The following is a 25,838-nucleotide window of genomic DNA, read 5'->3' on the forward strand; positions in this document are numbered from 1 at the left end:
CTTACTACAATGCTAGCAGGCCATTCCACTGTGTATTTTGGGATGTAGAAAGTGTGAAAGGTGGAGTAGAGACACAGTAAATCAGCATCATCGTTACTATGAAATGGAAAGACTGATATGGCCATTTATATGAGGAAATTTTGAAGAAAAATTTGCAAAGTGAATTCCAGAATGAGTTATAGAATACTTCATAAAATGAATACAGTTTTCATTAATGAGTATCATGTTTATCACCACTGCAGTAACATCCAGAGAAAGGACAGCAGTATTTAGCAGGACAGATAATCATGCTGTCTGTAGAACTGGGAACTTGAAATGGAGATGGGCTGAAAACAAATCTAATGAGCTCCTGTTCTTTCTCTCAACTTTTGCCTGCACCTGGAAATAGGAGTATATAATAAACCTACTGTTATGTCTAATACTTTCCTTTCCAGTGTACCAGATCAGTAATTTTAGTTTTGAGATAAATTGTATCTGGTAGCTCCTATAATTTATTCAGTTGGTTAACAGAAGAAATTCCTAGTTAACTTGAATGAGGAAAGATTAGGAAGATAGGATATAGCAAGTAATTAATCAATATGATGCTTATTAAACAATCAGATTTTTTTCTTAAAGAAATTCTTGAAATTATCTCTGCAAGCCGGCAAATTGTCTGCCAAGGAATAAATTGGTCTTTAGGAAAAATTTGACACTAAAGTAAAAAATACTGCTGGTGAATTCGGAAAGAATGTCTCATGCATAGAAGGCAGTCAGCAGTGCTCTACTACACATATGTTTGTGATTGAGTTTGTAACTGGCATCTCTGACACAGCAGACAGAGAATGGGTAGTGAGAAATAAAACAGGGTAGATAGGATAGACTAGAAATGGCAGAGCTAAACAATGCTTTTCTGATATTTTCAATTTTTAACTCATTTGTAAACATATGAGTTATTAAGGGAAACCATTCAGAGCTTAATCTGATATTTATGTCTCCATCTTGCTAGTAGCTGGATTTGTACCTTAAGGTGTATCTTCATACATTATTTTTGTGGACTGGTATCTGAAATACTTAAGGGAAATAAAAGCAAGACAGCTTTTAGTAGTCCAGAATATTTTATGACACTGCAATCAGACAAAACCCTCAGATACACAGTGTAGCACCAGGAAATCACTGAAGTGTAACTGCCTCCGATTAAATAATTCTATGGGAGCCCACAAATATTCTTTCCTTAATAACCTGGGATTTCAAAGTCATATTTACTGGCTGAATTATTGTTGTAAATTACAGTATATTGCTCTTTATTGTCAAACAATCCTGTCTAAACTGTATCAGTGCACAGCTTTACTTAGCTTAATCTGTTTGCTTTGATCTTGCATCTAATGCTCAGATTATCATCCCATCGTATATTTGTTCCCCTAAAGAATATCACACTAAAATCTTTTTTTTTTTTTTAAATCTCATGTTTTCCCAGAGAATGCAGTATAGTTTGTTTAATCATGAAAATTCAAAACTGTTCAGTATCTGTACCAGAATTACTGGTAAATGAAGGAGGTACTCAGGGTGTCAAGATTGCCTTACAGATTGCATACACTGATCTCAAAGTCTGAGATAATGATGTGAAGACACACTCACTGAATGTCTGGTTTCACTTACCAGGCAGAGAGGTAGCATGGATTCTGCTTATCCCATTTCCAGTGCTTACTTCCTCACTATTTAACGATAAGTAATGTTGAGAAAAACACACATGAGAGCAAGAAGAAAAATTGCCAAGAGACAGTCTTTCCCAAAGTTATAACCACACACTACAGGTATTAGTTTCTCATTGTTTCCCTCTCTTCTCTGGTCAATCAAATATGACCTCTCTAGACCAAAGAAACGTTTGAGCTCTTAAGCGAATGATATATAAATATTACAAGAAACTATCTTCAAATGCTTCTCCCTAAGTATCTGTTGGTGGCCATTCATTATTTGGATTCTCTGGACCTTTTTGCTCTAACCTTTTGCAGCTTCTCATGTCAAAATGTTGATACTTCTAGGGTGATGTGTTTGAAAGCATGGAAGTACAGCCTATCGTACCATAGCATGTTTGGGTTAAGAGTAAAATCCCTAGGTTAGAGCCTGCCAGTACTCTAGGCACAGCAGTTAATCCTGATAATGAATTAACCAATGGCAGAATGCTTATTTCACGTTTAAACACAATAAGTCATAGCTTTTGATTTGTTTTCTCCATAAAGGTAGAGAATTTGACAGAAGATGCTTTCTATGAGTTCAAAATTGCTGCTGCAAATGTGGTTGGAATAGGTCATCCTTCAGATCCCAGTGAGCACTTTAAGTGTAAAGCCTGGACTATGCCAGAACCTGGTAAGTCTATTAGTTTCTTATGGATTAAGTTTACAATAAGCTCCTTATACAACCCATGTAATGCTCTAGTAAAACTATTTGATGTCTTTTCTTTCATTTGTGCCAAACTACCAAAATCTTCTGTTAAAAGCTGTCTCTGGATTTCCACTGATGACAGCAGATGCTCTAAGAAGTGAATGATCTTCACTTAGCTTGCTAAATATCACTTTCATTTACTGTCTGTGTTAGAACAAAAAAAAATCTCAGCCGTTATTGTATGTTTTTATTACCATCATCTTTTTAGCTCTGGGCTATGAGCTCTATCTCACTCTCTCCTTTAGGGCAACGTACAGTCATCCTAGCACAATAATTGGAATCTATTATAACTATTTCTGGAGTTTCAGACTCTCAGACTGGGATACTGATCATAAATAAGAATCAGCAGGGACCTGTTTCTTGGCCTAAAGGAAAGTAGCACAGCATTCCTCACAACTTATAGCTAAACTCTCACAGTCTCAATTACTGTGCCCCCCTTCTTTATTTATGTGATTATGCAGATTGTACCCAGGTGTTACCTGACAGATTGTTATTAACCAGGTGTTAGAACAAATTTGCTAACATCCGCACAGTAGGAAACTGGTGTTTAGGTTGTCTATAGTTCACCAGTGTAGACATAGCTAAAGACTTTTAATTATGATGCTAACTCCTTAAAGATGTTAAAGAAGCACTGTGAATTTAGGGCAGGCAGTAGAAGGAAGTTAACTTTTAGCTACCCTGTGAGCACGTATATTTTTGCTTGAATGTCAGATACCAAGGGAATTGTTTTCTGTCAGTAATGCTTCAGTTCTGTAAATAATCTATGAAAGGATTTTTGAAGGCCAGTGTGCTCTTTTTATAACACTCCTTCACACTGAGCATCAATTTTTCTGAAGCTGTTCCTGATGTTTGTTACTGATTTGCCTAAACAAAGGGTGTCACAGCACAGCCCCTAATGAAAACACAGGTACCTACCGCTTTTTTGTTTCTATCTTATTTTCCCCTAAATGCTGTGAAATACTTCTATGTTGTTAAATTGAATTCTATTTACAACACTGAGTTTTGTAATACTGTTAAGGATCCACTTTAGTACCTGTTTAAGTAATCAAGATCTGCCTGACACCTACACACATCTGTTTTATTCTTAAGTGGTCATACAGTCTTTTTGTTGGTGAATCCAAACACTGAAATTATTTTTATAAAACTGTTGAAAACTTCAGTGGTATCAAAAAGACATAATTTGCTTAATAAGGCTGGAATTTTACATTTTTGCTTTCTATGTAAAATGCAGCTCTTGCCTAGAACAAGAAAGACTTCAATGAGATAATAAATACCTGTGTTGTTGGCAGAGGCTTGTTTAATACATCTGTAAAGACTTCCACTCATGAAGGATGCCCAGGCTATCTATTCCAAACTTTGCTATGCTTAAAATCCAGAAGTTTTTCTAATATTCCTGAATCTTTCTTGTAATTTAATCCTTACACCTTGTCCTGTCTACAGAGGATGTGAAGAAGACATTGCTCCTTTCCTCTCCTCAATGGATTTTCTTTGTTTTTAAAAACTTTTTCAGACTTCCAGCTTTCTTCTTAGCGAGAAAAATGAGTCTCTGTAGCATTTCCACATGGATCATTTATCTGCTACCTCTAAATAGATGTATTTTTTCTCTCTTTTGAACTTTTCCTAAGTGGCTCATGTCTATCTTGAATGGCAGCACGCAAACTGTAAATATTATTTCAAATAAAGATTTGTCAGTACTAAGCAGAGAAGTAGTAGTTCCACACATCCTGCAATTATTTGCCCCCTTACAAATCCCTTCCTATTTGCCATTTAAAAAATCATTATGTTATTATACTAAGTTTAGGGCTTACTTCTTTTTAATGCCAAGATTCTTTTCTGCAAAACCACTGCCAGAGAATTCTTCAGCACAGTTTCTATCTAAATTCTTCTCTGATTTCATAAACGTTGACTTCTGGGTTCCATGACATGGCAAAGCTGTCAATTACAAAATGTTTAATCTCCCAGTGTGTTAATTTCATTTTCTTACCACTTTGTAATACTTAGTATAAATGCATCGGGGACAGTTATTTTCCTTAAAGAAGGTATCTGTGATTTATACGCTGTTCGTCGGCTGATTACATTGCTCTAATTATGAATACAGCCGAATGGAGTATTGCATTCTACTTGCTTAAGCAATAGCATAAAAAACTGTGTACCCCCCAAATCTTCAAACTTGTTAAAACATTTCTCAAGTCTTTCCTAAGATAAATTTTTAAGCAATAGCTTAGCAATAGCAAAAATAAAAACTTGAGGACTGTGGGAGACTGATCCTTTTCCCTGACTGACTGAAGACATCGATGACTAATGTGATGTGACTGCAATGTACTCCCAGTGTCACCAAAATATTCTCCCACGTTTGATATAGAATTGCAAGACTTCCAGTGTGAGTGATGTATTCCAGAGCCCAGAGCCCATTATTATTTCATTGTTCTGCAGAACTCCAGTCCTCTATCTGTGAGCCTCTGTGAGTTAGCAATGATAGCTAATGAATTATTTTACATGACTTTAAAAAAAAAAAAGAAGCATCTGTGATCTCAGACTCCTCAGAATAGAACATGCTTCATTACACATTTTCCTCTATTGTCTAGATTTCAAATAGGTGCATCTGCCAGTGGAAATTTAATTATCTTTGAATATATAGACATTTAGGTTGGAATCTTAATCAAGCCCTAAGAGAAGGCTTTATCTTCCTTGAAAATTGTAAATTTTCCTTGAGAAATCTAGTATTTAACTTCTTAAGATTTGCAACATATACTCAAATGTTACTTTTCTGAAATGTACTTATCTACTACCGAGAAAAAGTCTTTCTATTATGCGCTGAATCTCAGCCCTGAGAAATTTCTCACAGGTTGCCATCATGTAAGCTGGAATGGCAATCAGATTAATTTTTAAGGTTTTCCTGCTTTTTGTTGTTTTACATGATGAGACGTAGTTGGAAAAAATATTTCTGATGTAGGCCAGACTAACAGCACTGGAAAATCCATCTCAGGTTTTCTTAATTTAAATTTAAAACACAAGAAGCAAACTTCCAGATACATTATTTGTCTGAAAGGCAGTGTTCTGCTATAGATGTTGTCACCTTGCTAGTAAATGGATATGATTATGCCTTGATAGTCTATAGATAGAAATAAATACCAAGAGTGTAGTAAAAATTAAATACTATAAATCAAACTGAATGGTTCTGGAACAGTTAAGTGAAGGTAAATAGCAGTGAGAATATTCCTTGACAGCTGCAAAGGTAAGAACTCTCATTTATTCCTAGAATAAATTAGAATGTTTTTTGGTGGAAATAGTATTCTTAGCAGATATCCTATGTAAAAATTATTCTTGGCTACCGTTATCCACTTCAAAATGAAAAATGCTCTTCTGCCAAAGAACGTGAAGCCTGATCTAAAGCCCATTGGTAACAGTTGGTTTTGAACCAGGCTGGAGAATGTACACCAAGAAAAAATAAATATCTTGATGTTAAGTTGTGAACCTGAATCTAAGCTCATTGAATCAACTTTGTTTTGGGGCTGGAGAATTAAATATTACATAAAAAAACCTCTGCTTCTTGTTGGAAAATTTTGAACTGCGTGGATTGTCCAGGTGAATAACTTTCTCTTATAATGGAGATATTGGCATCCAGATAAGAATGCCTTCTTTGGAATATTCATGTCACTCACCACATAAAGCAGATCTGTTTACTTGAATATCATGAATAACAAGTTTATTACATAGGAGGAGATATCTGGAAAGCAATACAGTCAAAACAAAATTAAAATTATATATTTCCATGTCTTCAGCCACAGTTTTTAAAACTTTATTACAATGAAGTGAAGTTCCATACATATTTGAAATGTTTTAGGTCCTGCATATGATCTCACAGTTTGTGAAGTTAGAAATACATCACTGGTTCTTCTATGGAAAGCTCCTGTCTATGAAGGCAAAAGCCCCATTACGGGGTACTTAGTGGACTATAAGGAAGTAGATGCAGAGGACTGGATCACTGCTAATGAAAAACCCACTTCACACCACTATTTTAAGGTAACATATAAATATTACGGTTTGTGTTAATTCAAAACTGAATTTTAAGAACATCTGATTGAGTGCAGCAAAGATACAGATTTGAACTTAGTCTTCTGCTAACATCATCAAATAGCTAAATGAAAGAGCTTAGACTGTTTTGTTTTTTTTTTGATTGACTTTGCTCTTCATTTTTTTCAAGGTTACCGATTTACATCAGGGTCATACCTATGTTTTCAAAGTTCGTGCAGTGAATGATGCTGGGGTTGGCAAGTCGTCTGAGATATCTGAACCAGTGTTTGTTGAAGCAAGCCCTGGTAATGAACTGTTTTACCTCTTCTGCTTCTGAAATATCTGAAAGTAGATTTAATCAATCTGACCAGATATCATAGTACAAATAAGTATATCAAGATCTCAAAAGCTCTTAGCCTTAAAACTGAAAGAAAAACTCGTTATGAATTCAGAGGTACTGCCAAGCATTGTTGCTTTACTTACTGCAGGAAATATTTTGATAATTGGTTATTTTAGTTTTTTTCTCATAATCAGAAGTGCTTCTGCAGTAAGTGAAAAGTATAACATGACACATTTACTTAAGCTTCAGGACTGATGATAAAATTAATTTACTTCAGTTGCTCCTATCTTCTCATATTCAGTTTCATTTTATCTCCTTGTTTCTCAATAAGCATGTATTATTTTTAGTATTCCTTATTTGTTTAAAGAAAGAAAGTGGCTAGAATGTGATGTTGAATCAAAATATGACACAAACATTTCAATATATACGAGTAAACCAATATTTATTAGTGGAGATGGTTAGAATCTGCATAGGTTTTTATCATTTCTGTATAGCAATGCTAAAGAGAAATGCAGCTTTGACATTTGATTCTCATTTTGCAGGAACAAAAGAAATCTTTTCAGGTGTGGATGAGGAAGGTAATATTTACCTCGGTTTTGAATGCAAAGAAGCTACAGATGCATCTCATTTTCTGTGGGGAAAATCATATGAGGAGATTGAGGATTCTGATAAATTTAAGATTCAGACAGAAGGAGATCAGTAAGTCATGCAATCTGTATCAAAGCCCTAGGAGTTTATACTGTTAATAAATACCAACAGCATGGTAAAACCCACTAATTATATCCTTCATTATTGATTATTTTAGTTCCAAGCTATTCTTCAAGAATCCTGATAAATCGGACTTGGGAACTTACTGTATTTCAGTTAGTGACACGGATGGTGTTTCATCCAGCTTCATTTTGGATGAGGAAGGTAAGGTTCTTACCATCTCATGTCTGTCTTCATTTTGTGACCCCAACTACAATAAAAAACTTCAAAGAAAAAGAAACGAACATACCTCTCAGTCTTTCCTGTGCATAAAGGGCAAACAAAGAAAAACATCACAGTAGGTTTTGTGTTGTTAATTACTTTTCTTATTATCACAGTAATGAAGTTTTGTATATATATATAATTTAATACCAGTGACGTGCATAGAATTAGAGAAAAGAATCTGAGAAAAAGAATGTTCCTTTCACAAAATGTAAATTTATTGGGTTCAATTGTCCTTTGGCATATGCTTATATCAATTTTGTTTTATTTTGTTGTAGCCATTTTATTTCATTGGAATTGCAGTGAATTTGCTTCAGTCTGACTTTGGTATACCATGCAGGGTTATGGAGGTGAAAAGCAGAAAGAGAACTTGGCTCACAGAAATATTTTTTGGAGCTTTTTCAGTCCATAGTCTGCAATTGTTGAGTTCTTAAATTAAGCACGATTTTCCGTCCAGCTACCTTCTTTTTAGCACATTTAAGGAGAACCAATGAGACCGAGTGAGAGTTGAGTTGTAGGCAGGATTTCTGTCATAGTGCAATCAGCTTCATTCCTTCCATTCACCTTCCATTCAAAGTAGATGTCAAGAAATTTTTTTTTTTTACCAAAAAAAAACAAAAAAAAACAAAACAAAAAAACACAAAAAAAATTATCCAGGACACGGACCATGTATGTAGATTCTTAGTCAATTATCAATATCCTCTTCTTCTAGTGAAGATAAATTTTCAGTATTTTGAAATTTCTGTTGAATAGTATTGGAAAAGTCAGGCCAGCATTTGATAATGGTAATTTCCTTTTGGTTTAGTTTTAAAGCATATCTCTGAAAATGCTTTATAGGTCTTGTTACCCTAAGTCCTATCTTCTAATGTTTTTCTATACAAGACAAAGTGATTCCCAACATACATTTAGCTTTTGTCTTTGTTCAAAATTATACCTGTATTTGTACTGGATCCCTGCACAAATGTCTGTTTTTATCTCAGCACCAAAAACCATTATTTCACTGCCCACTTCAATAATACTGGACTTGACAATGATGTTCATATTCCAAATTTTTATTCGCAATGAATATGAAAAATAGGGTTAGTCTGAAAGCCTAATAATATGTTTTATAGACACACAGCCCTTATGAGAATGTAGTGCATTAGACAGAAATTTCTTTACCTCTTTCAGACTAAGCTGCACTTGTTTCCCGCCATAGTAAGCAAGATTTTCAGGTACTTTGTCAGAAAGGATGTCAGTAGATAAAACAGCCTTATGCACTGTTTGAGTTGTTGTCTCCCATCCTTAGTTTAAATCCCATAGGAATAGATAAAATAGAAATTTAAAATAGAGGGTATGCAAGAAATCATAGAATTATAGAATGACTTGGATTGGAAGGGATGTTAAAGATTATTCAGTTCCAACCCTTCTGCTGTGGACATGATTGTCACCCACTTGACCAGCTGCTCAGGATCCCTTCCAACCTGGCCTCAAACACCTCCAGTGATGGGGCATAGGAAATAGGAAAAATGAACTCATAAAAAATGAACTCACAATAAATCCATGCATTACAATTTTAAATTTATTAAAGCTTATATTTAGGGTATAATTTTCTAAGAAAATTGGGTATTTCACATATAAAACTTTAGGAGATTATTTGCTGATGCTCATATGTAACTTCTTTGACAATTGTATTCTAGCCATGTTTTTCAGAATAAATTAAAATATGCTTTTCTGAATTTCAGAGTTTGAACGTTTGATGACAATAAGCAATGAAATAAAGAATCCAAGTAAGTTGAAGACCTGAATCTATTTTTTGCTTCTACAATAAATATAATTAAATACTAGTGAATGGAATTCTCAAAAGGATCTTCCTGATACAATGGCAGCTTAACTGATCAACTTGATAATAGAGTATAAGTTATTTCTAGCCTATTCCATAAATACTGTACAAACTGTAAATTGTAAACTCAGCTTTCTCTCTTTTTTGAAAAAGTTATTTAAAAATGAGCCAAAGACTGCATTAGATGTCTTTTCACTGCATAAAATTAATTCTATATTCAGTGTTCCATAAATAATGGGAAGATATTAATGCTTTACTACACTAGTCCCTTTTCTTAAAAGAATTCACACATTGTTGACTTTTGATTTCTTTTTTTTTTTTCTTTTTTCTTTTTTTTTTTTTATTCCCTGCAGCAATACCTCTCAAATCAGAATTAGCTTATGAGGTCCTTGAAAAAGGAGAAGTCCGTTTCTGGATTCAAGCTGAAAGCTTATCACCAAATTCTACCTATAGATTTGTTATTAATGATAAAGAAGTTGAAAATGGAGATGTAAGTGCATATTGAGTACTACTATATATTTGTGAATCTGCTTAATGTAACTTCAGACATTAATCATGCATTTATGTTAATAGTTTAAAGCCAATTTATTAATATCGATGTGATAATATTTGCAGAAAAAAAAAAGAGAAAAACGTAACCCTCAGAAGTCCATGCTCATTTTTCAGAGCCAGATGAGCAACAGGAAAAGAAAAGGAGAACATAGGCCCTTAATTAAACACATCTGATTAAAAGCAGTGCACAAATATTTTAGGAAAATTGCTGAAGACATAGAAAGCAGCTTCAAAGTACAGTTTTTGACTGCAAACCATCAAGAAATACTGCTCCCCGAGACCATCTGAAGCCAATGCTGGCAGTTTTATATATAATGTGAGAGGCACTTGATCATGCAAGAATAGTCATAGACATAAAAGCTTTAGACAGTATCACTTTCATTTTCTTTAATTACTGTTATTATTTTTAATTTTGGCCTAGACGTTGAATTGTTACTGATTGGCTACACGGAGATGAAAGAGCAAACCACAAGCTTGTTAGCTCTAGGAAGTCCTTTCATGCTAAGGGACACTGAAAAGATTGGGCTGTGAAGAAAGCAAGGTCATGTCCTTGTGGGCCTGTAATATGGCTCATTTACTGGCCATAATGTTCAGCACTGGAAATATCTTTTCCTGTAAGAAATACATGTACAGTACTAGCTAGTTGAAAAATTCAGTTTATTCTTGAGGTTACAAATCCTGTTTTTGGCCAGAGGAACTTATCAGCATTTTTATACCACTGAAAAACAAGAAGCATTTCCTTTAATGATAGACTTGCTTTCTAAGCAGAATGCTCCTCTGTATTTCTTACTTCAAGAAATAATAAACTCTAGCACTGAAAACCTGAATTTAGTGATGAGAATGCATTGAAATGGGAATATTATGTTTTGGCAGTCTCAGTGGATCAGAATAAGCTATTTTTTGATCACATATGTTTTGAAAGCATTGACATCAGAAGGAGAGTCTAGAAGTGGAGCTGCTTTATTTCACCTTTTTAATTAGTAACCCATAGGTGACATTTACTTTTGGAGATTGATGATATTTTTGTGGAAAGTCACATAAAAGCCCCGTATTTATGGTGCCCATAAAATCATTGAACTTCATCTTGCTGCATAATGGCAATAGTTAGAAGCCTAATTACACTTTAAAACCTGCCTGGAGACTGGGCTATAGTCACTGAACATGTTCAATAGACCGTTGTGCTGGTGAATTGTAGTCTGATTCTTGACACTGAATAAAATGATAATTTTTTTCCTTTAGGTCCTACCCAGAGAACAGTTTCTGTAAGATTTTGAAATAATGTGAAAATGGAACAAACTAGGTCTCGATTAATCAATCAACTGTCGTTTAAATCTTTTAAAAACTTTTTCTTTACCCAAAGTGTAAAAATATTTTAGAGGGATGTGATAAAGGATCAGATTAAAATATTCACCTTGCTTTTTTTTTTGTTCTGCTTCTGGAAAACCTCAATTTAACATTCTCCCTGGAAACTCATTAAATGAATGCGAGTGTTGTCCTTGACTTCTGTGGGCAAGAGAGTATAAGAGAGAGTTTGAATTTGCATTTCTTGAAAGGTTGCTGCTGTTATTAGCTCTCTTTTTTCAGCTCTCTCTACTGGCCGATATAGTCCAGTCTTATATATCAGTACTTAAATAAGTAATTTTTCTACTTACTTTTCTTATTAAGTCTTATCTTTTCATATGATATCTTTTAATATATATTTGAAAATGCATGTCCAATTATAAAAGCCTTTACCCTTGTTATTTTAGGCAAATGGCATACCTCAGTCTCTTCCCTCTAATCATTAGTTATTCAAATTGATCTGTTGGCTGCTGCTTTGTTTAATTCTGATATTTTTTCTTCATTCTTCAGTTACCTAACAAAGATTTAAATTAGATTAATCTAACTGTATTTCCATCAATGATAATACATTTTTAAAGAATGTTTCCTGGCACCATCTTGTTAAATATTTTATCATGCAAACAGTCCTAGCTCTAATTTTTGGTTATGCTACATCATAATTGTTTGGGAACAATTCGCTTTGCACAGAGTCCTAGATAAGAGAAATAAATCTCTGATGTTTACACATTCCCTTCCTTTCTAATTGATTACTATCTCTTCCTAACGCTTTTCATATTTTCAGGAGCCCATAATTACCTTATGAACTCTGCTCAGTTCCTTTCATTCCCAAATCTCAGTATTCCTTATTGAGAATTTTTTAGAAGAGAGCAGGCATCAGCACTGTTCAGTACAAACCTGAACCGAGGTCATCTAGTCCTACTTTCTTAATCTATTTTAAGAGTATTTTGTTATTTCATGATCACATGTGTTCTTTTCCTGATTTTTCTGTTTTAAGAATAAGGGGAGTGAAAAGACATGAATGGATTTATGCCATATTTTTAGTGGCCATATATTTTTTCTATTATATTGAAAAATGACTTTCTGTTTTATTTCCTTTACAGAATTTACAGAGTTTGTCTTGTTTTCATTTCAGTCCTCTATGTACTTTTGACTCACCCTTTTTCAGGTGTTCTGTAATACCTTACCGTTTATAATATACTATTTATTAGATTTTCTTTTTTTTTTTTTTTTTAAGTTACAAATTTGACAGCATTTTACAAGTTGAAATTGATATGTTGATATAATTGAAATTGATATAATTTCTTTTTGTACGACTGGTATGTTTGAATAAATAATAATAATAAATAATAATAAATAAGTAATAAATGGTAGCCATCTTGCTATGCCTAAGCTATATATAGGTATCTTAAGTAGCTGCAAATGTGGCAGATTCTCTCAGCCTTACCTCTGTTCTTCAGATGACTGCTTTGACAGGTTGTCCCCAGTTGGTAATTTAGTGTACCAAGCAAGCAATAAGTCAGTGGGCATACTTTGCAACATCGCATTAAGTCCTGCATCTGTTCAGGAGGTGGCCAGGAGGCATTCCTTAAAGCTGAAGACATATCTGTGGAGTCATTCTTTCTTATTCTAGATCAGTATTTGAAGTTTCTTCCACTTAAGGAATTGGTCCCAGATAGGATAACAAGTGGTATTTCGTTTTCTTCCTTCTTCCTTCCCATTTATTAAACTTTGCCTGCTTCTGGCCTTTAACTATTTCTGGTTTTGGATTCCAAGAAGAAGGTTAATCAAAATATTCATAAGGTCTCTTGTCTCTTATAGCAGCTACAGAACATATAGTAATTTATTGCACAGAACTCCTCTGAGTCTATGATACTCTTCTGTCCCCTCATGAATCGAAGAGTTAGTGTGCAGTATCCTTGACCACATTTGTCACCCCAAAATATTCACCAAATAAATTCTGTGAATTATTGTTGTTTTCCTTTTGGAATTTTGTAATTGAGATTCAAGCAGTATCACTGTTAGTAATATGCACAGTCCTCGTATTTATTACTCACTGAGTGAAAGAGGATCCTACTTAGGAAATCATGTTTATATCTAAAATAGTACCTGTAAATTAAATACATTGTCAAGTTTTGCTTGTAGTTTTCTGTTTTCTTCAAGATTCCTGCTAAGAAATCTTTCTAGAATGTTATATTTCTAGAATGTTTAATAGAAAGCACCCATTAAAAAGACATTAACAGTGAAATCATTTTAATCATTTAAAATTTAAATTGTTATTTGGTATTTTCAGTGTTCTCCAATGACTATAGTGGGTAGCTAGATGTTTTGACAGAAATCTAATTTTCCTTTGCTGAACTTTGCTGATCATTTTAGTTCCTGGCAGTTCAGTTACATCTGAACAAGGAAGACACAAGTTACAAGTTCTCAGTCATGGTCTTAGTCCTTGGGCTTCTCTGGAAAGAATTCATAGCATAAGATGAGCAAATTATTATACTCTCCCTAAATGTGTATTTTTAAGTAAGAAAAGATCCAGTATAAAGCTGCCACATATACCTCAGAAAGTGCTTAGTGGTTATAATGGCTTGAATTTGTTCTGAAGATTCATTTACAGGGTACATGAAGTTCTGCATCTGTACCTATAAATAAAATATTCCAGCTACCTGTGGAATTTGCTAGGAATATTGCTTCAAACTAGGAAAACCCTTTGTTGAACTGGAAGCTGTAATGTAGCTAGCTGTGGAGGCATATCTCTAAACATGTATAGTGCAATAAAGTATTATTTTTAAATGTAAAACATCCATATTATTATGATTTGAGGGTTCCAAATGCAGCAGCACACAGAGGTTTCCACCATCACTGGGACCTTGTTCAACAACAGTGAACAATCATGATCCTGTTATGATAGTACACGATTAAAAGGAAATGAAAATAATGAAGTGTGAAAGTGGAGTTTACAAAACACGTCTTATTTGGTAGGGAATCATAAGTACTTAACAATGCAGTAAAGTTATTACTTGTTTATTTCAGAGGCACAAGATAAGTTGTGACCATTCAAATGGCATTATAGAAATGGTGATGGACAAATTCACAATTGACAATGAAGGTACCTACACAGTACAGATTCAAGATGGAAAGGCCAAAAATCAGTCTTCATTAGTTCTCATTGGAGATGGTAAGTTCAGTGAAAAATTAAAACTTTGACTCACGTGAAGAAATAAACTTCAATTGTTCCTTGACTACCTTTATGACTAACTGATTATTCATTCACCTCTTCTAAAATTCAGCATTTAAGAAGGTATTGGCTGAGTCTGAGCTCCAGAGAAAGGAATTCCTCAGGAAGCAAGGTAAGAGAGTAGATAGGTGACTTTAGGCCCATTTTGCACCTAATGATGCATTCCTGGTGAATAACAGGTGCTTTTAACTTTCATACAACTTTATTAGAAGATGAGTATGTTGCACAGTTGGAGAGGATATTGAACTCTTGCTGGATATAGATCTTATTTTCCAACATTGTCATTTAAAACTTGCAAATTGTGACATTATTTTCATTAAGTAGTGGAAATCTGTATAAAAGGTTATATTTGCTGAATATTCATAAGAAGAGTGTTTATTGTAGGCTCTGAAAAAGCAAAACACTTCAGCATGTTTTGATATAAGCACACAAGTTGTCACTTCATTATAATTGACAGAAGAGCTGCCAGCACAGAGTCAGACAAGGAATATTAAAAGCCTAATCCTGTGGATTCTATCCAGGCAAATTTCAGGAACCAAATGTATGTGTGTTTGTTATATAGTTGTTAGATGTTTACAGTTTGTTAGGTACGTTTTGTAATTTTTTTTGAGCTATAAATAAGAATTACTACTAGATAGCTAATTCAGAATTCTATCACTGTGAAATGCTGAAGGAATTGAGTTTGAGCTCTAGTTTGTAATTTTTACTTGGCAATAACATGACTTTTAGAATGGATGTAATGACAATAATTACAAATAATTTATTCTAAACAGCTTAGGTAAAGTTCTCTGAGTAAGTACTGTAATTGTTATATTCTGTCTTAAAAAAATTAATTATTCTGTTTACTGCATAAACTCACATGAGTTTCAGTTCTCAATGATCTAAGCAAAAGTCTAGAAATTTGCCATATTTCAGATGTGAGTATAGCAATTACAGGCTCTGATCCTACAGAAAGGAAAACATATTCATGAATTTACTGATATGAGTAACCACAACTTCAAAAGGACTAAACATATCAATAAATTTTCTTAGGGCATATATATTTGGATTTGGAACAACAGTGGGGAACAGGAATGTTTTCAGACTTCAAATAATTTAGACAAAAATTGTCTGGCATGGTATTTTGGCTTCAAATATTCAATTGGTTGAGTGTCAGAGTATCAGACTTGCATTTGTCCGTTATCAAGTTCCACCTGATTCAATGAAGCATCTTAATTGCAACTATTTTGTTTCTTTCTCATGCTTACTTGGAAATTGAGCATGAAAATATTTAGCAAGCTTGTTTGTATCACTCACCTTTTTACATTTACTCAGGATTAAATTGGTACGTTAGACACATGGGCTAATACAGTGAATACTTATTGCAGGACTTTTCCCTTTGTGCATTCAGGAGTGCCCTGAGTCATTCTGATATAGGGATGCTAGAATGTAATTATTATTATTTTTGGTTCTTTTACTAGAACTGTCAGATATCCTTTCCTTCTTTCTATAACATAAGATTTAAGACTATTTTGTTTCTTAGGTCCCCACTTCTCAAAGTTTCTATATTGGGAAGTTACAGAAGAATGTGAAGTTCTGCTTGTTTGTAAGGTGAGGAAATACTCCTGAAATAATTTTTAGAATGTGTTGCTTAATAGTTGAGGAGAAAGATGCAATGAAAGATTTTGTTGTTTTTAAAATTAAATCTTCTTAGACACGTTTAAAACTACACTTTCTGACATTTCCAGCAGTAAAATGAGTCAAAATCTACTCTCTTCCAGTTGGCCTTCTGGGCTGCAAGCGCACACTGCTGGCTCATGTTGAGTCTTTCTTTTCCCCCAGATCTTTCTCCTCAGGGCTGCTCTCAAGTCATTCTCCACCCAGTCTGTATTTGTGAATGGATAATCCAATCTTATAATAACTGTGAGCCATAAAATTATTTAAGTGCAATAACCAGCCTTAACAGGTTCTTCCTCTTTCCACAAAAGTAGTCTCAGTTCAAACTCTTTCCTCACTGTTTTCTGATTTGGATGTTCTTCTACTAATATATATATATATATATAATTTAATCAAATGTAGCCAAACATGTAACAAAAGTTTTAGAATCAGTATTATAAAACAGGATTTTTATTATATTTGGCTAATGACATTTGATTCTTTTGAAAGCTGGTGTGCACAGAATTTAGAATAACTTCTGCTGTTAAGGTCTTATATGCCATTCTAAATTGATGTGTTTACACTTTTGTTGCTCTTCTCTAGAAAGACTAATTAGAGGCCTCAATTAAGACCTCAATTAAGGTCTCAAACTAAGTTAATTGAATTCAGTAAGCGTCAAACTGTTCTTCACTGTCTTTTCCTGTAGCACATATTCTATTGTATTAATTTTCTCCATTTCTTTTGAATAAATTTTTGACTTTTAATTAGACCAACTTGAATCACTCACTATGAGTGCATGATTCACATTGAATATGATTCACATTGAAATGATTCACATGCATCTTTTTATTTCTTCTCTCTGCTCACTAATTAGGAGGCCTTTAACCTCAACTTATTCCCAGTAGAACTGACCTGGGTGGTGAAAGTGCCACTTGGTGAGCCCTGATTTTACCACCATAGCTCATTAGCTAACGTGGTACCTTTGCTGATACTGAAATACATAGCTGCAGCACTTTATAATCTCAACATGAGTCAGGCATGAACTCTGCTTATCCCTTTGTTCACATGTGGAATTGTATTGTTGAACCAATTATACTATTGTTAGCTCTCTACAAATTAATCTGAAATTATCCTTCATTTTTTGACTGTAGAGCCTGTTCCACTGTGAAAGGCCGATATGCTTTTCATTGGTGTGTCTTTTCTTCATAGGGTCAGAAAATTTTATTTAAATGCAATCTAGGATGTGGGCTGCCTGCAAACTCATCATTTTAACTATGCTGTTGACCTTGTAATATTTATTACTGTTAGTGTGTGACTGGACATTAAGTTCAGGCCATTGTTGATTGTGACTCCAATTAATTTTTATACATAGGAGGAAGTTGAACAATTAAGTCTGTATTTATTTCACATGAGGTACCAGATGTTTAAGTTAGAAGAAGTGTGGCTGCCTCAATCTGTATGTGCAGTAATGAAATGCTCAAGGAGCAATCTCTGCCTCTCCAGACCATATCCTTCAGGGTGGCTTATATTCATACTGCTCAGTTGGCTCCCTGTAGAGAAGACTGAGCACACACAGGCTGCTTAGCACTTGGCACAGGTCTCTTCTAGATTCTGCCTTCTGCCTGTGTGCAAAATAGTTTGCACGGGTGTTTTCACCCCTTGAAAGAGCCTGGGATAATGTGAAGGGATAACGTGATCTGCAAGAGAGGGCTTTTGGCCAGGATGTTATCAAAGTCTGTGGCATGAAATGGGGTCTTTGGGAACTGGATGCTTGGTTAGGGCAGAGAACTGATAGTATGATCCAGGTTCATAACAGTAATAATAAACAAATATGGATTGTGTTATATAATAACACATCTAAAGAAGTATACATTACCTCTGGTACCATTTCCTTTTTGTGGGATTGGACCTGATTGAATTTTTACTTAAAATTTAATTCTAATTATCTTATTATTGGTATTGTAGACTCTGAATGACAGAAAGATATATTTATCCATCTGAATGACAATTTGATGTGTTTTCTCTTTATTGTGTGCTTATTTTTCTATACATGCCAGTGTCTACTGTCATTTTTCTTCAAGAAATTCTAAATTTCAGAATGTTTGGAAGCTACCTACTCTTGCATATCTTTGACTATTATTTATACTGCATCTACTGAAAGCAAGACTTTTGGTGTCTGACTAAACAGTAAAAAAAAGATAAGTTTTCTTAGTCAATGACAACATCAAATAACTTCAGCGCTGCAAACTGCTTGTGTCTGAATCTCTGTGTATTTATTGTCAGATTGAGTGCTAACAGTCTTTGATGAAAAACTGTTGAAAAGTGTTAAAGGTTTCTTCCTTCAGGCTTTGTTCAAATAAAATTGCCACATATGTCATATGGCTACTGGAATAGCCACCTTATAGTTACTGGTAAATGTAAAATACTTCTCATTTTTTTCAGGCAAGACATTGCTCTGGGCCAGATTGTGAGCCCATACACTGTCAGAGGCATACAGCAACCACACTGATTATTAAACAGCAGGATACGTGATTATAGTGAGCAAATTTTGAATACCTACCAGAAAGTAGGTCTTTTTTGTGAGAGGAAAAAAAAAGAGATTTTAGGAGAGAGCAAAAAAACCCTCCTTGTATCTGGTCTATATCTGGTGATCTCTATAGTGAGTTTTTGTAGAGCTCTTTATCAAGAGTAAGATTCCTCTAATGTAAAAGGTTCAAAAATTGGTGTATGAATTTTCCTCTAAGCAACCCACTTGATATATGTATGTATATAGAAAAGAATTAACTTCTAGGCTGCCCAGTATCCATTTGTTTAGTTATTTTTCAAGATATTCTTAAGTGACTGCCTGGGGACTAAGAAATATCTTGTCAGCTATGTCCATCTACCAAAACCTTGTTAACTCTTCCCATGACCTGGAAGTCTTGGATGGGGAGAAGAATAAACCATCTCATGATTCAGGTGGAAACTGTTAGAGGCTTGTTACACCACCTGGACTGCCACAAATCCATGCGGCCAGATGGGATCTACCTGAGAGTGCTGAGGGGACTGGTAGAGGTGATAGTTAAGCCACTTTCTGTCATCTGTCAGTATTCCTGGTCAACCAGATGACTCAGAGGATTGGAGGCTTGCCAGTGTGATTCCCATCTACAAGAAGGGTGATAAAGAGGATTTGGGAAACTACAGGCCTGTCAGCATGACTGGTGTGCCAGGGAAAGGTTATGGAGCAGATCATCTTGAGGGAGATCACACAGTGTGTGCAGGACAACCAAGGGATCAGGCCCAGCCAGCATGGGGTCATGAAAAGCAGGTCCTGCTTGAAGAACCTGATCTCCTTCAATGATCGAATGACCCAGCTGGTGGATGAGGGAAAGGCTGTTGACATAGTCTACCGAGACTATAGCAAAACCTTCAACACTGTTTCCCATAGTATTCTCACAGTATTATTGTCCTCTACAACTACCTGAAGGGAGTTTATTGTGAGGTAGGGGTTGGTCTCTTCTCCCATGTAACTAGCAACAGGACTAGAGAGAATGGCCTCAAGTTGTGCCAGGGGATATTCATGCTGGACATTGAGAAATACTTCCTCTCTGAGAGGTGATCTTGTAGGTCTTTTCCAACCTTGCTGATTCTAGGATTCTATGATTCTGTGACTGGGGATTCAGGTTAGGCACACAAATACCATTGCATTTATGTGGTTTTTGGAATGAAAAGAGTATAGAAACATTAAATAAACTCTAGTACTTCTGAAAAGGAGAAAAGTAAAATATATTGCCAAGGTTTCTAGTCACAGCTGAGCTTTTGGCTTCTTTGAATTAATACTTCTATGCCATTCATCCAGCAATATTTTAAGTGTTTCTAATGCACAATTTATATTTCCAAATTATAACAGTACATGAGGTATACCTGTACTCTATTTATGTGTTGCTCAGATCAGCTGCTACTATTACAGCAAAATTTTGGCTTTCAAGAACCTTTTCTGCATTTACACCACTTTGTTAAATTCTTTTGTATCAAGAGACAGTCCTAATTTGTAGGATTCCTCAAGTCTTTGTATTCCGCATAGGACACGTTGTGGAAAAAAGGATTTCTAGTGCAGCTTACAATTTTGAAGCCTCAAATGATTATGGAATAGTAATTTCAATGGCTCTTTGTGGTGCTGCCCTGAAAGGCGTTGCCTATGTAGCCAGGATAATTGTACAAATTGACTGAATATTCTCCCAGATAGAGTCTACATTCTGTGTTACAGGTCTCTGGAGACATGTGGAAAATGCAGAGGTCAGAGGAAATTTCAGCAGCTCTAATTTCTAATTTTTTGCAGATAGCTCTAGACAAATTGCAACCAGATGACAAGTCTCTTCCTTAAGGGAACAGACTGACAGAATCGTCTTTAAGGATTTGACAGTGCTTTGAAGGCCTAAACTGCCTACTTCCAACCAGTTCTGTGCTGCAAATAGATGTTGTAGGAATAACATTCTGCTGAGCAGGACTTGGTTTGGATTTTTTTTTTTACTTAACTTGATTTGACATGTGTTATAAAAAATTGGCTTCTTATGCTGCAAGTACTTTTGTGACCATGTATAGTACAGTATCTTTCATCAGGATATAGCCATGACTATGTGCCTTTTCCTGTTGTGCAGGTTGCAAACACAAAGAAGGAGACTGTTTTCAAGTGGTATAGGGATGGTTCTGGGATTGACGTTGATGAGGTGCCTGATCTGCAGAGGGGAGAATGTCACCTCACTATTCCCAAGGTACAGTATCACCTACTGATCAGAAATGACAGCTTCTGCTTGACATGCTATAGATTTGCCAGGCAGATCACTCCACCAGCTATTATGATTTTTATGAAAAATTTTAAGAAAAGGCATATTTTGTACCCTTCAATTAGATAGTGAGTAGTTACTGCTAGTAAAAGAGTATACATTTTTGTTACAGATTCAGACATGTCTTGCTTAAGTTACTTAAAAATCCTTTGGTGAACTCTTTTTTTTTTTTTTTTTCCTTTTTTTTCCTTATTCCTTAATTTTTCAGTTTGTTGCAGCACTTTACAGTTGTCTTTGTTGTATTTCCTAAGGTATAAGGCTTTTTAAGATTTATCTTCTTGTGAGGAAAATAAGCTGCTGAAGTATCCCCTGCATCAAGTCTTTGAGTTTTCAGCATAATGTGCATTCAGTTTAATTTTTTATTTAGTGTTTTTTCTTAATTGTCTTCATGTTTTTATAATTTATTCCCTTCATTTCACTTGCAATAGGATACTGGCTTTCCAGTGGCTTTATTTTTCCTGTGTAGACTTTTTGGAGAGAGGGTGCTTTCAGCTTGTCTTGAATTGCTGTCTTTAATTGTCATTTAATTACACGACACTTTTCCTATTGTCACTTTCTTGTGGGCTTGTATAAATGTAAGATTCAGTTAATCAGCCTCCAACCTGAATATAAGTAAGTATATATTTTCCTTTAAGTTTTAAAATAAATTAAAATAAAAACACTCAAACAAAAAACTACTGTCTTTAAAGCAGTATCACTGTGTTAGTTTTTGGAATGTAATTTTTCTAATGTTAATGAATGCACTATTGTAGTAGCATGTAATTTAACTATAGCTGCTGCTTGAAGAAATCCACTTAGTGGATTCTTGAGAAGTTAAAAGGAATAGATGCATTGTCTTGCTCTGCACATAATGACTCCAAAAAAGACAGTAGATTTGAGTGAATAAAAATGGCATTTCTGAAGTTTATGTTAGTTGCAGTTACCCTCTTTCGCATCTTATTAAGCTACTTCTAGTTTCTGCTGATAAGGATCAATCCTGTTTGTCTTTATGGAACAAGAGGAAGAAGGAAAGAAAACCCACATTTATTAAGGCATTTGAATGGAACTTGAATTATGATTTAGGCTTAGGAACCTAGATATAGCTGCTTTAAAAAAAAAACATGTACAAGCCATTTATATTTTCCCATCTTATCTCTGGCAAGATTATTCAACAGTAAGTTGATTGCAGTACAATGTCTGTTGTTTGATTTAGAAAAGCGTGAAGAGGTTAAGCAAATATATTCATATCAAGTTGGTCAGTAAACATCTTGTGCTTTTCTTGTAGCTGTCTCGCAAGGATGAAGGAGTTTATAAGGCAACACTGTCAGATGATAGAGGTCATGATGTCTCTACTCTTGAATTATCAGGAAAAGGTAATATTCAGTTCACTGTATCAAAGTAATGATCTCTACATTCTCTCAAGAGATGTTCAAAAGCTACCTTTGCAAATTGCAAGCTAGCAAGCGTGTTTGGGGTTCTTCGTATTTCAGTGCCTTCCTTATGGCACTGAGGCCTGAACTGCAGATGGCAAGTTTAGAGGGGGGGACACTTTGCCTTATAATGATTCCTTTCTAGCACCCTCACAGGCAAGAAGTGAAGTAAATTTTAATCAAGCAGGCACCATCTTTTATATGGGATCTTTTGTAAAGAGCTCTTTGTCAAGTTTGGTAAGTTTTAATGTCTACAAAAGACGTAGCATCAAGTCTTTCAAATATATTGAAGTGGGAGTCTCGGGGGGACTGACTGTTATTCTAACTGTAAAGTCATAAAGCTATAATTCAAAAACTGTGAAAAAGCAGACCGAGTTGTAGAGAAAAACATGTTCACGCTCTTAAATGAATTACCGCCGTTCAGCAGAGTAGGATTTTCAAGTAAAGTTTATGCTGACCATTGGAATGAACAGAAGATACTGTGGTTCTCCATCTTACAAGAAAGTACTCCAGTTTTCTATTACTTTGTATAATATTCTCCCCATCCAGCATCCCATCAGTACTGTGATTTTTTAAAAGTTTGTTATGATACCTGATTTATTCTATTTGCTCTCAAGAAGTTTATATTTGCCAAATTCTCTGCTACCAGCAGCAGATGGGTATGGTTTTCTCCAAGAATTTGATAATTTTTTATTTCCCTTGCACTCTCCTCTGAATGTGAACTGTCAAATTAATGACCTTTTATTGTTTCTGGCATGAAGGATACGAAGCCAAAGATCTGCCAGCACATGGCAGACACTGCATGCAGTGGGTACATTCATTGGCACAGCACAGAATTCATATATTGTACACAGGTAGTCTCCAATTTGTCTTGTACACCTGTTACAATTTTAATGGTTTTCTTTGCCTGAGGATATGAAGATTTCCCATATCACTTTAATTAAACTAAGCATTACAAAGCTATATTTTGATTAAATTTTGATGCTACATTTTCTTTCTTTCTTTTTTTTTTCTCCACAGTGTATGATGATATAATTTTGGCACTGAGCAGAGTCAGTGGTAAGTAAATGCTGTCTTGGATTTTCATGTAGTTTTTTTATACTAAAGTCATCTGAGCCTAAGGCAGACAATTTTTATTGTAAGTGGGAAATCTATGGCAGTCATGATGCTTACATTTTTATGGGCATGTTATTAAGTTTTTGAATAGGCAGTCGACCTTGCTAATTGACACTATTAAGCGGGAACAAAGTATTATTCCACCTGGCTTGTTTGGTTTAGATACTGTGACAATCTTACAGCAATTATTTGTTTTATACTTCCCATTAGTAAATGCGCTTTATGATACAGATAGAACTAGATTCTGATCCTAATGCCAATAAGAAATTCAGAGCCATTCCAGTGAAAGAAGAGGAATTGCACTCAAATAAATTTTGCATGCTATTAAAATCATAGCGCCATTATTTTATGGCAATTATATGACTAGCTGATTACTTCACAAAGGATCTTGCTAGTCATAATATTTGTATATGATCATAAAACCATAAACTTCCACTAAAATTTCATCTGATAAAAATCAGCAGATCTCCTTTGAGAAGCATGAATCATTGTCTCTTTATGGTACTTGAGAACTTCAGATCTTGAACATTTTTTGGTTCTCCATTTGACGGTTTCCTGTTCATTTCATGATATCTCTTGATTTGCATATATTCCATTTCACCGTAGGTAAGACTGCTTCTCCTCTGAAGATACTCTGCACAGAAGAAGGAATAAGGCTCCAGTGTTTCTTGAAGTACTACAATGAAGAAATGAAAGTCACTTGGTCTCACAGGTAGATGAGAATATATTTTCAAGTTCCTTCCTACATTGAAATTTATTTGAGAAAAATATAGTCTTGAACATTTGTTATTTTGTATTTGGTGTTTCCTGTAGTAACTGGAGCACGAGTGAATTTCTCTTAACAGCGTTTTATATTCTTAGTTCGCATAGGTAGTGGATACATTAAAAGAAATATTGACAGACTTGTCCAGTACCTAGAAGTAACAGTACAAAAAAAGTACATGCAGTATTTCAATCTCTTACTCAGTGCCGGATTTTTTGTCCTCCACTGTATTATCTACTTGGTTCAAAGACAGTTAAGAATTGGAGCACAGTTTTCTGTCCAATGTTGCTCTTTTCTATGAATAGATGAAATCCTCCTCCAGAAGTAGGTGAATCGCATGCTCTCACCATTTAATAAAAGCTTGTACTAAGAAAGCAATTAACCACAACATTCAAACTCTTTCACGCTAAATATTTTAGTTCTATTCCTCTTCTTCGAAATGACAGAAGAGGAAGGGAAAGAAGTGCAGAATGTTTTAAGAATATCTGTCAGAGCTGAGAGTATAACTGGAATTCAGATGTAAAATTTCAAATACTTTTTTTCACCCTCATGTTACTTTAATTTTAGACTTTGGTGGTACTTTTTATTCATATGTGTATTTAGAGTTAGATGTGTGTCCAGGTGCTTTGGTATGTTAGGCCTCTATTATTTTGGAAACTGCATGGAGGATGTTGAAGGATTTTAAACCTCTTCAGGTATTTTCAATTTTCACATTCCTTGATGACCTCCAAAGATGACACACAGTGAAGTGTTCTGACCTGGACAGGAAGAGGATGGTGTGGCTGCACATTGTCTTATTCAGTTAGGAATGTGAGAAAAGTGTCAGTGATCATTAGGTTCACGGAGTGCAAACAGACTTCTATGAGGGTGCTCAGTTGAACTCATAACTCAAGCTTTGTATTCAGTAAGTTCTTCTCCTTCTTTCAGTAAATTTGATGTTTGCGTGATGAAAAGGAGAAGAAACTTTTTTTTTTTCCTTTATCTTTTACTCAATCAGCTTCAGTTTCAAAGACTTATTCCATTCCACCATATGCTTCAAAGACACATAAAAACAGAATATTGAAATATCAGCATGCAAATTTATATTTGATAGCTGATATCCCCCACATACTGATGTTCCATGTTGTGTTATTAAACATATTTTGAACAAATAACATTTCAATCATTTCATAAATATTATGATTAGGAGCTGGAGTTATTATGAAGAGCTAAAACAAATACTAAAACCAACCAACCACAAATAACCAGCATCTTCTACACTCCCCCAAACTTGTTTCTTTTTCAAATGGAGTTCTATTACATTATTCCTGGACAAGAAGACTGAACATTTCCTGTTTTTTAGACAGCTGCAGACATATCATGAAACATAGTAAACAGATTTCCAGCTAGCTTTGAATTATCCAT

General features: G+C 34.7%; 1 protein-coding gene across 2 annotated transcripts in view; it reads left to right on the top strand.

Moving 5' to 3' along the window:
* MYOM2 (myomesin 2) overlaps positions 1 to 25,838 on the top strand; it is a 74,849-nt gene that overhangs the window by 42,065 nt on the left and 6,946 nt on the right. For both annotated transcript variants that reach the window (XM_048936948.1, XM_048936949.1), the window contains 14 exons: positions 2,217 to 2,343; positions 6,263 to 6,441; positions 6,623 to 6,737; positions 7,315 to 7,471; positions 7,578 to 7,684; positions 9,466 to 9,510; positions 9,917 to 10,053; positions 14,484 to 14,628; positions 14,741 to 14,800; positions 16,211 to 16,278; positions 20,961 to 21,074; positions 22,411 to 22,498; positions 23,576 to 23,614; positions 24,278 to 24,383. In XM_048936948.1, coding sequence (XP_048792905.1) covers positions 2,217 to 2,343; positions 6,263 to 6,441; positions 6,623 to 6,737; positions 7,315 to 7,471; positions 7,578 to 7,684; positions 9,466 to 9,510; positions 9,917 to 10,053; positions 14,484 to 14,628; positions 14,741 to 14,800; positions 16,211 to 16,278; positions 20,961 to 21,074; positions 22,411 to 22,498; positions 23,576 to 23,614; positions 24,278 to 24,383 — 1,487 coding nt within the window. The remainder of the gene's footprint in view (positions 1 to 2,216; positions 2,344 to 6,262; positions 6,442 to 6,622; positions 6,738 to 7,314; positions 7,472 to 7,577; positions 7,685 to 9,465; positions 9,511 to 9,916; positions 10,054 to 14,483; positions 14,629 to 14,740; positions 14,801 to 16,210; positions 16,279 to 20,960; positions 21,075 to 22,410; positions 22,499 to 23,575; positions 23,615 to 24,277; positions 24,384 to 25,838) is intronic.

Source organism: Lagopus muta, chromosome 2 (genome assembly GCF_023343835.1).
Source record: "Lagopus muta isolate bLagMut1 chromosome 2, bLagMut1 primary, whole genome shotgun sequence".
NCBI lineage: Eukaryota > Metazoa > Chordata > Aves > Galliformes > Phasianidae > Lagopus > Lagopus muta.